At 44.0% G+C, this 17,998-nt stretch overlaps 1 protein-coding gene across 6 annotated transcripts in view; it reads right to left on the minus strand.

Annotated features, from left to right (window-relative positions):
• The window catches only part of LOC126335266 (uncharacterized), a 1,744,002-nt gene that overhangs the window by 379,740 nt on the left and 1,346,264 nt on the right, over nt 1–17,998 (minus strand). Inside the window, exon 1 of one of the 6 annotated variants that reach the window (XM_049998321.1) lies at nt 2,747–2,854. The exons of the other annotated variants lie outside the window; for them this stretch is intronic. Within the exon in view, the coding sequence (XP_049854278.1) occupies nt 2,747–2,749 (3 nt within the window). The 5' untranslated portion in view covers nt 2,750–2,854. Of the gene's footprint in view, nt 1–2,746; nt 2,855–17,998 lie in introns of those variants that run through there. 6 annotated transcript variants of the gene reach the window in all.

Below are 17,998 nucleotides of genomic sequence, written 5' to 3' on the forward strand. Positions count from 1 at the left end.
GGAATCGCCGCACTGCCACCTTCAGCTGTCGCAGGTTTGTGACAGCGAGGTTTATGCAAGGAATCGCTGAAACACTACTGCTGTGATTTGCTGCATAATTTGGTGCGCCGTATTAGTGATGCAGCACGCTGTTTCCGAGGATGATAAATGTCATTCAAGGACGAGAATAGCTCTCAGCTATTTTCCATGTCCACAATAAAGTCGTGAGTAGAACACGGCAAGTGCCACAACACGATACTCCAGAAACTTCGCTCAGTGGAGGAGGAGTAAAAATAAGCGGACACGAGTCTCGGCTTATCCATAGATACTCGACCGTTTCTGAGGAAACGACAGTCCAAATTTTCGACGTAGATGCCTTTTAGTGCGCTATCCTTCCAGCTGAAACTATTTGGACAGTGGCTAACGTTGCAGAGTCTTACTTTTACGCCCAATTTTCGATACCCGATTAGTGTTTATTTTATTTTTCATTTTTTTATCCATGCCCGTAGAATGTTGCTACACGAATGTTTTTCCATTAAGTTAGAGGATACGAGGGCGTTATATTAATGGTAAAATTGTAATTGGGTTTCAGGCGCTTGTAATTGATTTTGAATCAAGAGATGCTACAGAATTTTTTCCGAAAATGATTCCAAATAATTTTCTCACTCTTTTTTTTAAAATTCATTAACCAGATACACAACTAATAGACGAGTAAGGACAAAGTTATTTTAATGCACAATGAAATTGTTTTCGGTGTGATTCCTGTAGTGTATCTTGATAGATAATCAATTGCAAGCGGTAGTCTTCCGTTCAAATGGCTCTGAGCACTAAGAGACTTAACATCTGAGGTCATCAGTCCCCTAGAACTTAGAACTACTTTCTAACCTAAGGACATCACACACATCCATGCCCGAGGCAGGATTCGAACCTGCGACCGTAGCGGTCGTGCGGTTCCAAACTGAAGCGCCTGGTAGTCTTCGGAAAAGTGTTCCGTTATGCACGGTTTGCCATGAAATTATTGCCAATGTCTACGTCGTTTCGTTTCCGAGTGAGATTCGTACGAAGAAATGTCACTGTGGCAAATCTGCCTACGCGCAATTTTCGCAGAGTTCGGAAGACCTATGCTCCGCATGTTTCCCTTATCGGTATCATCTAAGAGAATGCACCAAATGTTCCTGAAGAATGAAGTATCAGAATAGGAGAATTTAAAATGATTGTTATCCCTCAACATACAATACCTAAATATGTTATACGTAATGTGACACACTTATTGTGAAATCCAGTTGTAATTTTACAATTAATATATCAGCCTTGTATCCTCTAATTTTTATAAGAGACATTCGTGTATTAACTCTCTGCGGATATGGGTAAATAAATGAAACCGATAAAATGAAATAAAAACAATAGTCGGGTTTCCAAAACAGGGTGCCAAGTTAAGAAGCCACGACGCTAACCACTGAGCCACTATTTCGTGTTGGGACACTGCACAGTAAAGTACCGGGAAAATACCTCGAAAACTTTGACCGTCATTTTCCAGGAACGTTCTAGTATCTATGGATAGGCAGAGAGAAATTTTCACTTATTTTGACTCCTCCTCCACTGAGATAAGTTCCTTGGAAATCGGGTGATGGCACTGGCCATATTATCGTACGTAATATACCCTACTGTAAACAATCGCGAAACCTGCGCACAGTGAAATTTGGCATGGCAGAACTCGTTTCTTGTTATTGAGTGACAATTGGAGCCTTGACGTGAACTGTGCATCCATTGTAAACTTGGAAAATATGCTTTATGAACAGAAATTTGTCTACAGAAAGTGCGTGTTTGTTTTCCAGATGCTATGGAAATTTGATCGAAATTTTGGAGATGTAAGACGATCTTTCGCTGAAAAGTTCCCGCACACACAGGTGTCATGCAGATAAGTTATCCACAAATAAAGTCGAAGGTTCGACGTGACAGGTTCTGCAGCTGATTTAGCACGCAGCGGCCGCCCAAAACTAACCACTGCAGGAAATCTGCAGCTCGTTGCGTAGACAGCCGTTCAGTCACCCGAGAAATATGCGAGCTTCTAAGGAACTATAATTGTCCGATAGAAGTTTAAAAAGAATATCAAAAACACTACATCCGAAGCCAATAACTTTGTCTTTGAATTCTTCCTGTGGTCTGATGAAGCATGTTTTAAATTAAATGGGAGACTTAACAAAGGCAACTGCGAGTAGTGGTGATCCGAAAATTCACGATGTGTTTGTACGGAGGAGTTAAAAGTTTCTGGAATTAGGGCTTGGGGTGGTATATGCAACAAAGAGTGATATGCTTTTATTTTTTCTATGGGATCGTGACTGCGGAACGGTAATTTGAAATGCTAAGAGGAGCTTTTATTTATTGCACAATACCCCTGTACTCCAAGCGGTACGGAATAACCTCATTTCGTGGCTCCACCGCACTACGGGTGAAACGTCCATATACCTTTGGATGACATTTTTCATAAGTGGATAGGAAAGTGGGGCGAAAATCAATCGGCCTCAGAAATCACCGGACCTCATACCGCGTGATTGTCTCATTGTAGGTAATACTGAAAGAAAACATTTGCGCTACAACACTGTTAAAACATTTAGCATGAATTTGAGAACAATTTTGGTAATAAAGGGGAGATATGTGACATGACACGTGAATAGCCTTTAAACGATGTGTTAGCCCGCTCCCCATAAAGTGCATTAGAAGGACTTAACGACAAGGCCGAGTGAAATGCCACTCGGGTAGTACGTACCATTGAGCAAGTGACCCCTCCAATACTGCGAGCTTGCCGGGCTGTAAGGACACACTAGCTGGAGGTAAGATCTGAGCTATATTGCGCATGCGCTCGAAGACAAACAGCGCAGGCGGATGGTTTTCCACCCCACCTTGTGGGCAGAGGGTTAAATGCCGAGGTAACAGTGGACGACACTTGGAACAAACTACGTCGTATAAATCATTACAGCTACCAAAACACTACATGTTTTGTAAATTGGCTACTGCTCCACGCTGGATCATCTTAATAGATTAGTAGTTAAGTGAGGGGATTAAAATATTAAAAAAGGCTTGGGAGTGCAACACAACTGCTCACTGTAAGATATTTAATTAACATAATATAACGTTATATTTTAATTCAATTAACTGCTGAACTGAACTGAAGACTGGCATGCTATAATAAAGATGTTACACAGGTCTGTCGTCTCATGTTGCGAGCACATCTGTTGCACTTGGGACTCTGAAGATGGAAATAATTCCGAAACGCGTCACTCTGTGATCAATAAAGTCCTTCTCAACTGCTATATGACTTTTATAAGACTAAACCAGTTCAACAACTGATCTGTTGCATAATGGGCATGGTAGCTCGAAGCCAGTATTGACGTTCTAATAAAACTTTTTAGAAAGTATTTATGGCTGGTTGCATTCGTCACCAACAGTCCGTAACGACCACGGAGTTCAAAAAGATACAGCACGGATAAAAACAACCTTCTGTAGTTGCACCGACAGTTGACTATTATACGATGGAATTGTCCGTGTCCCAAGATTGTTTTCTTTATTTTTGTAAGCGTGCACTTAGATTTTTTTCTAGTTTTGCACTTTACCTTATCCCATAAGTATATATGATATTTTTTACGGCACGTATATGTTATGTTGGGGCAGTGACGGGGCGAGGGACGTTTTTGTAGGACACGTCCCTCACACGTAGACGCAGACATTATGTTTCATGAACATAGGTCTGGAAACGCTTTGTTTCCACGTTACAACTCATTTTCTCCAGCTCTTTAGTCACGGGAAACACACGCGAACAGAACGCACAGCATGCCACACGCAACTCTTTCTCAAAAATGGCTCTGAGCACTATGGGACTTAACATCTATGGTCATCAGTCCCCTAGAACTTAGAACTACTTAAACCTAACTAACCTAAGGACATCACACAACACCCAGCCATCACGAGGCAGAGAAAATCCCTGACCCCGCCGGGAATCGAACCCGGGAAACCGGGTGTGGGAAGCGAGAAGCTACCGCATGACCACGAGATGCGGGCAACTCTTTCTCAGAGGAGATGTTTAACATACCCTACGTGGGTAATGGTGCATGCATCAACCCGCCTTCATTGTGAATCCCTGATGCGCTGAGGTATCCGTGGAGTACTGCGTATGGTTTCGTAGCCTTCCATAATACAGATACGGAAACACTAAACGTCTTATAATGGCCTTCCATACATAAAAGCTTTCAAATGCCCACACACCCAAAATTTCAATAGGTTTCGGTCCGGAGAGCGTGGAGGCCAGGCAATTGGTCCACCTCCCCCTATCTTTCCCTGTAGAAACCTTGAGCATCAGCGCCATTGCTGTCACCTAATCCATACACCAAATGGGCATATCCCATCTCTGCATTTATGTACACTATCATTATAGGAGCCAAGTCTATGGTAACTCTATGCAGTAACCAGTGTGCTAGCAGTGGTCGCACTGATCGCTGGAACGGTTGACGTTACCTGCAAACAAGCAATGACATACGTCGCATGGCAACAGGGACATATGAAACAAAACACTGGCGGCGCACAATGTAACCAGACGTCATCAAGAGTTTATGTTCTCTATGATTCTAACGTTCTCTTCTTGTGTGTTTCTCATCATTAATGAGTTGGAGAAAATGAGTTCTAGCCTGGAAACAAACCGTTTCCACATGCACGTTCATATAACGTAATTTGTTGTTCTACGTGTCAAGAATGTGTCCTGCAATTTATGTCGTGCATTTTTTTTTACTACACTGCAAATCACACTTAAGTGAAAAAATGCTGAAATCTAAGAAATTAACGTGAGGCTGATTTGTTAAAATTCCTGGACTCTTTGAATACCCTTTTCCAACTAAATTTCACATGGTGCTATTCAGAACACAATGCCATTCTTCTTGATGCTGATCTTGTTCTCACCAAAGGCCAACTACACATTTCTGTCCACATTAAGCCTACTAACGAACAGCACTACTTATATTCTGACACTTGCCACCCTTTCCATGTCAAACGTTCCCTCATATAGTCTTCACATTTGATCTAAACGTTTTCTTTCAGATGAGGTGTCTTTCATAAAATACCGCCAATATCACCTCAGCCTTCATTGGACGTAATTACCCCACCAGCCTATTTCAAAAGCAGATTTCCTGGTCCATCACATCCGATCCTGGTAGTGCTGATCCCTCCAAAAGACAACTTTGGAGCACGCAATTTGTCACTCACTTAAGTGGACAAAAGAGATTCATCAAACTACCTTTAAAATAATTCTCTGTTACTCCACTCACGCGGGAAAAACGAACACCTATATCTTACCGTGTAAGCTCTGATTTCCGTTACTTTATTATGATTGTTTCCGCTAAAGTAGCCCGGCGTCAACAAAAATATTTTCGTTTACGGAGGAGAAAGTTCGTGACTGAAATTACGTGAGAAAATCCTGCCGCAGCGACGAACGCTCTAGTTGTTATAATGTCAACCCCAAATCCCGTATCACGCCCGTGACACCTTGTCCCCTATTCCTCGATAATGCAAAAAGTGCTGCCTTCTCCGAAATTTCTCGACGTACTCTGTTGATCCTATCTGGTAAGGATTCCACACCGCGCAGCAATGCCCCAAAACAGGACGGGCAAGCGCAGTACAGGCAGTTGGCTCTGAGCACTATGGGACTTAACAGCTGTGGTCATCAGTCCTCTAGAACTTAGAACTACTTAAACCTAACTAACCTAAGGACATCACACACATCCATGCCCGAGGCAGGATTCGAACCTGCGACTGTAGCAGTCGGGCGGTTCCGGACTGCGCGCCTAGAACCGCGAAACCACCGCGGCCGGCAGTACAGGCAGTCTCTCTACTAGATCTGTTGCATCTTGTAAGTGTTCTGCCTGTAAAACGCAGTCTCTGGTTCGGCTTGCTGCAACATTCTCTCTCTCTCTCTCTCTCTCTCTCTCTCTCTCTCTCTCTCTCTCTCTCTCTCTCTCTCTTATTACATATTTTTTCTTTTTAATTTGTAACAATCCCTCAGCGACATCCTGCAGGGGAATTCCACAACAAACAGCCCCAGGACGACGGCTCGCGGCGGGATGACACTTTCTCTGGTGTGAAGGATGACCAGACCCGACCAGCGCGGCCGCAGTGAAAGGTTGATGTAACCAGTCGGAGCGACCAGCCACTACTTTCCTGCCGGGGAAAAGGGGACAACAGAACGCTCTGCCAGACGCGGGGACTGTCTTTCCTGGGACTGCATATTCCGTGTCGTCAACGTTCCGTACCCACCCAACCCAGCTGCCTACTATCGGCACATTCTGTGGCGTACTGTTCATGATAATGAAATCCCGGGGGTGCTTCACGGTTTCCCTAAGGAGAAGTTCCTTTCAACAGGACCAACAGTCTTTTTTCCCCTGTAGTATTTATAGACTTAAACTGCAAGATCTTGTTCAAGTCGGCAACGTTTCTGGGAGTCAGCACACAGCATTAAACAAGCCTTTCACAGACGCTGGAGTGACTACTTATTTGTACGATTAGCTCCACGATATGAAATCGCATTATCACGTAACATTCGATAGTCGGATTGAATATCTCGAAATTGGTTATGCCAATAAGTGAATTAAGAAGTCCTAACAGTACCTGCAGAACAGATATTCATTTGATTCCCCATTTGCGCTAGCACAGAACGTAGATCAACTTGGTGTCGACTCGATGGAAACCACCACCACCATTCCACTTTCTTTAAATCAATAACTTTAAGGTACTAATTGCCTCAAATCCTGAACCCCAATGCGATAGACAGACGAGGCTCTGTGCTACTTCTTAACTGTGCAAAGCCGAAGAGTAACGTTATTTGTGCGACGAGAATCTGAAAGCAAATGATAACTACACAAGCGACCCCCTGCCCCTCCCCCAACACGTGTGCGACACACACACACACACACACACACACACACACACACACACACACACACACACACAGGCGTTACGCAACGTAGCAGCAAGATACTGGCAAAGCAATGAAGAGGGTGCCCACAAATTATAGGCTTTTTTTAACATTACCTCAATCGTCCGTCGGTGATTGTTAGAACATGACAGTAACACAAAATCAACTATTTCTGAATGTCGCGAAACATCAAGACACTGTTTTCCTTTTTTGTTAATTTTTAATAATCAGTCACATGTTACCAATATTTGTTAGCACGACGCGTTTCGGCAACTTTTTGCCACCATCAGGTGTATTATATGTAGATCTAGACAAACTCAAATGTGATTATTATTTGTTAGGGGTGCCAGTAAATTTGTGTACCAAAAATTAACCCTGTACAGAAAGAGTCAACATGTTGCCCTCACGCGTCCCAACGATAAATTGGTAGAGAGTGACTAAATCAGCAGAAATTTCAGAAATTTATAATAAAATCGTTGATCTCAATTTCATACACGTAGATAAATGTTACTGCATAAAGTCTCTCATACGGTGGAAATCGAATGAGAACCAATGGATCACTGATTGCATACACACAGATCGAAAGTTTTAATTACTCCTGGTCGCGTCAGTGATCTCCAGGAAGTTTTAATCACGCAAAAAATCCCAAATGGCACAGAGGTGCAACGTTTATGTGAACCTGCGGTTTTAGGATGCTTTTGATATCCGCTTTATATTAAGACAGTAATTAAATGAGTCATTGATTTCTGGAAAGCTTGTGTCATTCATAAACAGCCTTAATATGATCTTTTGAAATGTACAAGATATGACGACCGAGAGTCTGGGTTTTTGTTTGTTGTTCCGTGACTGATGACTCGCAACGGGAAAGTTGGGAATGTGCTTTCGAGTTCCGAGCTGACAAAGTTTTAACACCCTTCAGTACCAATCAACAGTCAGCATGAATATCGGTTAAGAAGACTGCTATGCTCTTAGTTTTTATTTTTGATTGGTGCTCAAGTCTTGTATATAGTAAGCTATTGTAAGAGATGAAGACTAGATAAGCTGGTCGTGGCACCATTGAACAAACTGCCTTCGCCTTAGCGTGTAATAAGTTAGTAAAGCACGGGGTATTATTAACATGTTGACTGCCACGAAGCCACCGGCGGCTACTGGAGCGCTTTACGCCTGACGCCGTGGCATGTCCTGGCGGTGAAGCATGTCACTACGTGTACGACAATTAACGCGCTAAATAGGAATGGCAGAAGCGGAGTCTGTGACGCTGTCTTTCGGTATACTAATTCAGCGTTGAGCATCATATTGACAAATGTCAACAGGAGAGCGGAACGTGTGTGCCACGCCATTTTGTACATAAAACACGAGAGTTGTGTCAGGCCAGAACCCAAATCCAGATTTTTGGCTTTCCACTGTTCGGGCTCTAGATCCGATTTGGCAAAATTTGTTTGGTTAAGATATTTGAATTACAGAGCAAGAACGGATTTCGTTGCTAGGATTTCATGTCACAGGATCGTCGCCGATTTCATCCTCATTTGATTTCGGTGGACCTAATTAAAGAGTCACATGGCAGTTGTTACGTGGTTCCCAAAAGTAAACATAAACACTTGTTGACACTGCGGCGTACTAATGCTTTTTTTTTTAATGATGAAAGTACGTATGATGAAGTACACCAGTTTCGTTCAATTAGCGGAGTACGTCAGTTATGGAGGTACAAAAGCTTGATACAGTGCTTAATGGTTCATGACATATTATGAATACAGCTCGGTCTAGTAATATAATAGGACTCTATTACGCCGAGTAGACTATCGGCAATGTACTGCAGCTTTTTAGGCCCTCGTATACGCTTTTTTCAATCCCATTCAACAGTTTGTGTGTCTTCAATCTGCAAGAGAAGCACAGTTGTTCCCATTGGCAGAACACTTGTTTGCACTCACCAGGACAGCGTCACGCCATGGCGTCTCACAAGTGAAGCTGGAGCACGGCACACATCTAGAGTCCCCAGTGTCGGGCACCACAAACACACAGTCCTGCCCGCGGTTTCGCTCGCCCCAGAGCCGGGCACACGCACCGGAAAACACAGAGGAAACGGCGGTGCAGACTCTGTCGGCCGGCCCGTGCACCTGCGCGCAGACAACTGTCACACGCGGCCCCTGCGCCGTCCGTTCGGGCGACGGTGGCGCCGCTGCGGGAGCGCCGCGAAGCTCGCGCCCGGCGTCGCACCTGCCGGACGGCCAGAAGCCAGCGGCAGCGGCAGCGGCAGCGGGCTCCGGAGAAAGTTCGCAGCCCTGGGAGAAAGGTGGCCCCCGCCGCCGGTCACTGGCATTTGCCGACCCGCCGCCCGCGCGCGCGCGTCTGCCTGCTGGTCTTTGGGCTCGCCGACAAGAGTTTGCGTCGGACGAAAGGGCAGCGGGAAGTGCACACTACTGGCAAGGCGGCGCGCGTGGCACGGTTCCATCTTGGCACCGCGAGCGGAGAGTCACCCGCCTTCTCATTCGAGTCAGCGCGCCGGCGAGTGCATGGGTTGGCGCCAGTCGGGCAGGCCTTATTTTTAGAACCTGACGGCCGGCCGGGGGACTGCGATAGTGAGCGTACTTGGCGCTTTGTCGATAACGGACAAGGTAGAAGCAGTTTACATGAAAGTTTCCCGGCTGCGATACCGATGCTCTGTTTCTAACCTGAGAAAGGCCACAACAATCGCAGTTTGCTTTCAGTGACAGTTGTTTTCTCAAAATGACGCGGCACCACACACGAAGGCTAATACTGGCCGCGGGGGAAGATGCAATTTGTGGAGGCAAGCTACGTAGCTGTTTCAGGTTGAATACTTAATACTTTAGGAGGTGGTAGTACAAGAAAGAAGACTAGAAATAATACCTACCGGGTGATCAAAAAGTTAGTATAAATTTGAAAATTTAATAATTCACGGAATAATGTACATAGAGAGGTAAAAACTGACACACATGCTTGAAATGAGATGGGGTTTTATTAGAACCACCCCATAGCTAGACTCGTGAAAGATCTCTTGCGCGCGTCTTTAGTGATGATCGTGTGCTCAGCTGCCGCTTTGGTGATGCTTGGCCTCCCAGGTCCCCAGACCTCAGTTCGTGCCATTATTGGCTTTGGGCTTACCTGAAGTCTCAAGTGTATCGAGATCGACCGACATCTCTAGGGATGCTGAAAGACAACATCGTGGCCGAGCGGTTCTAAGAGCTACAGGCTGGAACCGCGCGACCGCTACGGTCGCAGGTTCGAATCCTGCCTCGGGCATGGATGTGTGTGATGTCCTTAGGTTAGTTAGGTTTAAGTAGTTCCAAGTCTAGGAGACTGATGGCCTCAGATGTTAAGTCCCACAGCGCTCAGAGCGATTTGAACCAAAGACAACATCTGACATCAATGCCTCACCATAACTCCGGACATGCTTTACAGTGCTGTTCACAACATTATTCCTTGACTACAGCTATTGTTGAGGAATGATTGTGGGAATATTGAGCATTTCCTGTAAAGAACGTCATATTTGCTTTATCTTACTTTCTTATGCTAATTACTGCTATTCGTATCAGATGAAGCGCCATCTGTCGGACATTTTTTGAACTTTTGTATTTTTGTTTCTTTGTTTGTTTGTTCTAATAAAACCCCATGTCATTCTAAGCACGTGCGTCAATTTGTACCTCTATCTACATTATTCCGTGATTTATTCAGTTTTCAAATTTATACTCACTTTTTGATCACCCTGTATGTTCCAATCATATAAGAAGGTGAAAGAGTTTCTGTGCCCAATTAAGTACAGTCTCGACCAAATGGTTCAAAATGGTTCAAATGGCTCAATGCACTATGGGACTTAACATCTGAGGTCATCAGTCCCCTAGAACTTAGAACTACTTAAACCTAACTAACCTAAGGACATCACACACATCCATGCCCGAGGCGGGATTCGAACCTGCGACCGTAGCGGTCACGCGGCTCTTGACTCGAGCGCCTAGAACCGCTCGGTCACTCCGGCCGGCGTACTTGGGAAATCAGCAGTTGTTGAGCACAGCCTCACGAATAAACACAAGATTCTGTTTGATGAAACCCACGTTTTGTCCTAGGCTTCTACCTACTGGGATTCTGGTATTAAAGAGACTGGAAATTAGAATATGAGAGAACAGCTCGCCGGCCGGAATGGCCGAGCGGTTCTGGGCGCTGCAGTCTGGAACCGCGCGACCGCTAAGGTCGTAGGTTCGAATCCTGCCTCGTGCATCGATGTGTGTGATGTCCTTAGGTTAGTTAGGTTTAAGTAGTTCTAAGTTCTAGGGGACTGATGACCACAGATGTTAAGTACCATAGTGCTCAGAGCCAGTTCAACAATTTAAAACATTCCATATAACATCTGTCCTAATTTTGTCGGTTACAGAGAAAACACAGAACAGCCAAAACATGACCACCACTGCTCACCGTGATATTAGATGCCGCCTGTGGGCGGTAGCAAAATTACGTAAACGGAGAAGACGCGGACGGGGCTCACCCTAGTGAAGATATTCGCTGCAAATGCGGAAATCCATTGCGATAAGCGACTCTGACAAAGGGCAGATTATTATTACGCATAATCTGTGAACTAGCATCTCGAAAACGGCGAAGATGGTCGAATGTTTTCATGATATTGTCCAATATAGAAGGACAATGATTCTACCACTAGGCGCTAAATGGTTGGACGTCCAAAACTTCACAGGAAGTGGGGTTCGGAGGCTTGTCTGCTCCGTAAAGTAGGATAGATGGTGATCTGTGGCATCTCTGCCGAAAGAGCACAGTGGTGGAGCACCCACAAGTGTTTCGGAGCGTACCGTTCATCGTACAATGTTGAGCATGGAGCTCCGCAGCAGACCACCCCTGCATGTTGACATGTTGACCCAACGACATCGTCAATTACGACTGCAGTGGGCATGGGAACATCGGGATTCGACCGTCGATCAATGGAAATGTTTAGGCTCTTCGGGTAAATCACATTTTTTACTACACTAGGTCGATAGTCCCGTCTCCACAAACCCCGTCATTGAGGTGAATGGCGGCTCGAAACCTGCACGCCACGGAGACAGGGTCGTGGGAGCAGTATTATGCCGCAGGAGGTATTGTTGCGTGGGACCTGAGGTAGTACGACAGCTGTGAACCACCTGCTTCCCTTCATGCTTGATATCTTCCGCGACGGCGATGTCATCTCTCAGCGGTATAATCTTCTGCGTCTCGGAGCCAGAACCGTTCAACACTTGTTTTGGGAGCATTGTAGTGAACTCGCGATGATGTCTTGGCGACCACATTCGCCTGATGTAAATCCTATGGCACCCATCTGTATTGCTACGAGGCGCCTCACCGCGTACGCCGACAGCGACCTGTAATTAACGCGAATTACATTATCTGTGCGTAGACATTTAAGGCCACGCCCACAAACCTACCGACAAACTGATTGACCTAGGACACTCAGAATCAGTGATGTATTTCGGTCCAAAGACGAACAAACAATTCATTAAGCAGGTGGTCATAATGTTTTGGACCATCAGAGTAGGTTTCCATTTGGTGTTTAGGCACGCCAGTTGCTATGAGCTTATTCATCGATTGTTCAAAATGGTTCAAATGGCCCTGAGCACTGAGGTCATCAGTCTAGAACTACTTAAACCGAACTAACCGAAGGATATTACACACATCCATGCCCGAGGCAGGATTCGAACCTGGAGCGTACCAGTCGTGCGGTTCCGGACTGAAGCGCCTAGAACCGTTAGACCACCGCGGCCGGCCATTCATCGATTGTCATTTTTTGTTGTTGTGAAACTGCGCTGTACTGATTTGTTGGCTAATTCTGCTGTCGTTTTATGCATACAGCATGTTTTCACAAGAATAACATCTCCGTGGGGAAGATGAAGGTAGATGATTGAAATTTTGTTGATCGCTAAGCAAACAGCGAGTAATCCCACAAATACTGTTTACTGTTGAAGCCAGTATCACTTGTGATAGGATCAATAACGCTTGAAATTCACATCGGTGGTCCGACGAAAACCCACGAGCGTTTGTGAAGATCTATTTTCAAGAAAGTTTCTCTGAAAGTATGTTGTTGTGGTATGATGGATAATCAGATGAATGGGCTTCTTGTGTTTCCATAACGTCTTTCAAGGCCTCGTCACCTACACGTGTTTTGAAACGAGTTTCCAGCTTTATTGGAAGAGATCCTTTTTGGCTAGAAGAATGAGTACATTCTTCCAGCAGATTCTAGTCGTCAGGTGACGCATCGACTAATCCTAACATTCCTTGAACGATGGATTAACAAAAGTAGTCGCGCATCTTATCCATCAAGGTCCCATGGCCTTGCCGAAGTGGTGCTTGTGCATATGCGGAACGTGGATCCCTAGAACACACACTTTTGCACTGTCACCGATACAGAACACACCAGACACCGATGCAGTACAAAAATGACATGATACGGTCAATAAGATGGTTCAAATGGCTCTGAACACTATGGGACTTAACATCTGAGGTCATCAGTCCCATACACTTAGAACTACTTAAACCGAACTAACCTAATGACATCACACACATCCATGCCCTAGGTAGGATTCAAACCTGCGACCGTAGCAGTCTGGGGCTCATTAACACTAACTCGTATTGGAAGAGCAAGCTTCCATCTTCATATTCACAATATCAAAATAACAAGAACATCTCAACGAATAAAACTATACGGCAGTTCGTTAAAAATAGAAAAAATATTTCAGACTAAATTTAGTAATTATTACCAACTGATTTGTGTTTTTATTCGTTCTGATTATAGGTGGGTGGGTGGGCGGGAGGGAAGTAGTGGTGGTGGTGGTGGTGGTGGTGGTGGTGGTGGCGTCTAGGAATTACTAACTAACGTCTGTATATATTTCTTTCCTTAAAAAAATGTTTAGTATGTAACCATATGTACAAATTAACTTGCGACGTGAGTGTAAAATGACTCGTTCCACATCACTACGATGTATCGTGCAAAATTAACACTGGAACACGAAACTAACTAACTAGTGATGGTGTGAATCTGAAGATTTGAGCTTTTTCTCCCAAAACATGTCAGTTTTAATGTGATCAAGTGTTATAAATGCGATGAGTCGAATTACTATGTGTGAAGTACCAGGTGATCAAAAAGTCAGTATAAATTTGAAACCTTAATAAACTACGGAATAATGTAGATAGAGAGGCAAAAATTGACATACATGCTTGGAATGACATTGGGTTTTCTCGGAACTACCCCATATTGCTAGACGTGTGACAGATCTCTTGTGCGCGTCGTTTGGTGGTGATCGTGTGCTCAGCCGCCACTTTCGTCATTCTTGGCCTCCCAGGCCCCCAAACCTCAGTCCGTGCAATTATTGGCTTTGGGGTTACCCGAAATCGCAAGTGTATCGTGATCGACCATCTCTAGGGATGCTGAAAGACAACATCCGACGCCAATGCCTCACCATAACTCCGGACATGCTTTACAGTGCTGTTCATAACATTATTCCTCGACTACAGCTATTGTTGAGGAATGATGGTGGACATATTGAGCATTTCCTGTAAAGAACATCATCTCTGCTTTGTCTTACTCTGTTATGCTAATTATTGCTATTCCGATCAGATGAAGCGCCATCTGCCGGACATTTTTTGAACGTTAGTATTTTTTTGGTTCTAATAAAACCCCATGTCATTCCAAGCACGTGAGTCGATTTTTACCCCTCTATCTACATTATTCCGTGATTTATTAAGTTTTCAAATTTATACTGACTTTTTGATCACCCTGTATTTCATGTACAGAAAAACTACCTTTTTCTGAGTAGGTGCACGTCCCCGCAGAGGCTTGGTGGTCAGTAAGGACAGAGTTGAGGTGACTTTTTTCTTTTCTTTCTTTTTCAGCGCCTTGTGAATGTAATCTGTCGTGTCGCTAAGTACCGCAGTGGCCATGTGGACCGTAATTACGGGAGGGGCGGAGCTTTCCTCATCGCACAAGGTGATTAACAGCACGAAGCTTGTGTATGACTTCCTTTGCAGACAGCCGTACATTTGGCATTTCTCAGAAGTCTTCTGCAATCATTACTTGCAGAACGACAGGGTGAAACAAATGACACTAATTAGAACTGTCTAATGAAAAGTATACGCTGCTTCTAATACAAAAGAGAAATAAACAAAAAGAAAAAATGTAGCATCCATCTGACCAAAGGTGCTTACTACAGATGGTCGAAGAGTTACGTCATTCGTTTTCGCCCGACTTGTGAAACGTCTCCCAAACGCAGCATCTCTCACGAAGGCGGCTACTGTTCAGCACAGAATAAAAGGCACTGCGGAATTTGGCATTGTTCACAGTCAACTTGCGCCGGAATTATTTTTGCTGGTGACAGAAAGTTAATGTAAAGATACCAGCCACATGTTTGTATTGCTCTCGGGTACAGTAGCTTACGAAATGTGATATTTCAACAGTGCGTCCTGCCGTCATCTTCAGGTGATATCTGTAGACGTCTACAGAGTCACCTGTAGATGGCAAGACACGCTGACGAAAGACCGTGTTTCGTAAACACTTTGCAGACAACCAAGTGAGTTCAGCTGGAATAGAAGATAATCAGCATTCTATGACGTAGGCTGTACAAGCTTGTAACAGCAACAAATGCGTTTTAAATTAAATGTCCCCAAATCAAAAATGACGGCACGTTGTAGCCTGCTTGCTCATTCAGTAGTTCTGTAACAAAAGATGGACAGACACTGTCATTGTTTGAAATACGGAGATCAAATAGGATCACAAATACATCCTGAACGGCTGCAGAATAAACAGACACTCCACTCCTTCACACTGCGAGAAGTGACTGATGGCTCAATCGATTTTTGTTTTACTTCACGATAAACTGATTTTCCAATAATTTGCATTAGTATTCTATGATTGTGAACGTACTGTTTTGTATCTTTAGGACTGGCGGTAATAATTTGACAATTATAAACTTTTTACTTCCTTTATGTTTGTACCAACGCTCAGAATACCATCCATACCATTAAAGCAATAGATGAATAACAGAAAACCAAGTTCGAAAGAGTAAATAATTAGTTAATCGAGTGGTAGGAAGTGTGTTCCTTTCTCTGTAACCTTCTTTCACCTATTACCTACACGAAATAGGAACAAATCTTTACTTGGTACGAATTCCGCTCGAAACGATCATCCTAAGACAACATAAAATTTTTCACAGCAGGATATATTTGCTGCCTCTCAAAGGACCAAGTCGTAAAAGAAAAGCAACGCCGCAGAGTTGCGGATGGCCTACAAGGGTGAAGTAGAGAGAGGACATAAAAAGAGTGCCCCAGGACCGATATGGTAGCTATGAAGGTCCTGAAGGAACTCCGAAAACTGGCGACTGACGGGGCTCTGGTGAAACTGCGATAATCCAAGCTAGTCAACAGTGGATCAACAACCAGCTTCCAACAAGGGACCTAGCCTAGAAAAGAACAGAAAGGAAGTAATATATAGAATTTACTACATCCCAATACTAACATATGCATTTAAAACACGGGTAATGTACGGGCATGTGAAATGAAGTTCCTTAGGATATGAGTAACGTGGAGAGAGAGGATGAGGAATGAAAGAGTAAGGAAAATAGTGAAGGAAGAAACTATTGCAGAGCACGATAGAAACATTAAGGCTAAGATGGTACGGGCACACAAAGAGAATGGAAAACAGAAGAGTCCCAAAAAGGTACATGAAATGGATACCCGAAGAAACGACCAATTGGAAGACCAAGGGATAGAAGGCTGAAAGGTTTGGGGGATTGTGGTGAAAGAAGAGGCAAAGACTGGACCAGAGTGAACACACAAAGGTGGTGTAAGAACAGGACTGATGCGTGAGGCTTACGATCCAGATAGACCCAGTCTGGGCTGGAAACCGTTCAAGATGTTGATGTGATAATGAAAAAAAGGTTGATGATGATGACTATGATGAGCCTGTATTTGCTGCAGCGTCCATAAAAGTAAAATTATGGCTAGTGATCCTGGATCTATCTATGTTTGCTGCTGCTATATGGAGTAAGGAATTTTGTGCCACAAATTGCTACTTCTCTTTTACCGTAATTGCTGAGTGAATGACAGACAGATGTGCTTACGGTCTGCGCGTATAACCACACTTTTTCTCGATCTCAAAAGACGATCATCTTGTGTGTTTATTTCAATTCCATTTGATGTGAAAGTAATAGATCTCTATTATTGTGAGACAAAGGTCAAGCAAAGAAGTTCATTCTTATAAAGTCTAGAACATTCACTGAACCAGGGACTGTGATGTATTTGTACTAACTTCTGTAACGGGTTCGAAAGAATTCTGCCGCTATTTACAAAGAAAACTTAGTGAGATAAATCTTAGTTTTAGGTCTCCTTCGCTCTGTTGCCACTCGGAAAAATGCATTACAACCTACGATGGTTGCAATCACAGCATTTCTGCTACAACCAATACACTGTAACTATGCAGAAGGGCAGCAACACACCACCATCATTGCACCAATGAAGTTCACACACACACTCCCGTAGCCGCCTAGAATCTGCACTGCCACCATGCCCATGCTGTTATCTGCTGAAAGTGAACACCATCGCGTTCTCCTGTCGTCGTCTTAGTCACAAACACCACCTACGCCACCAATAACTCTTTTCCCAAATACGAAATAATATTTTTGAACTTCCAGTAAATCCTAGTAAAGTAAATCAAAGTCACGTTTTCTTGCTTCTGTAAATTGCCAGCGTCGCAAGCGAATATTAATGTGACACCTGTATTAGTCGTCAACCGAAACGAATTTGCTTTCGTAAAATTCGTCGTTGTTAGGTTGTGCGCCAGTCTCCTGTGACAAATTCAAAATACCTGCAAGTTTCTCATAGAGAAATCACGTGACACTGTAGGTTTTCATCACTACCAGTGCAACAACATAAAACACGACACTACAGTCTACACTCACTTGATACTGAATATATTAGCCACACGCAACAAGCAATGTGCATAGTCGGGGGTTAGCCAATGAAGGTGTACACTAGGCTATGAACCACACGAAATATATCCTCTTCCCTTGCTTTGTTTTTCTTCCT

This window comes from Schistocerca gregaria, chromosome 2 (assembly GCF_023897955.1).
Source record: "Schistocerca gregaria isolate iqSchGreg1 chromosome 2, iqSchGreg1.2, whole genome shotgun sequence".
NCBI lineage: Eukaryota > Metazoa > Arthropoda > Insecta > Orthoptera > Acrididae > Schistocerca > Schistocerca gregaria.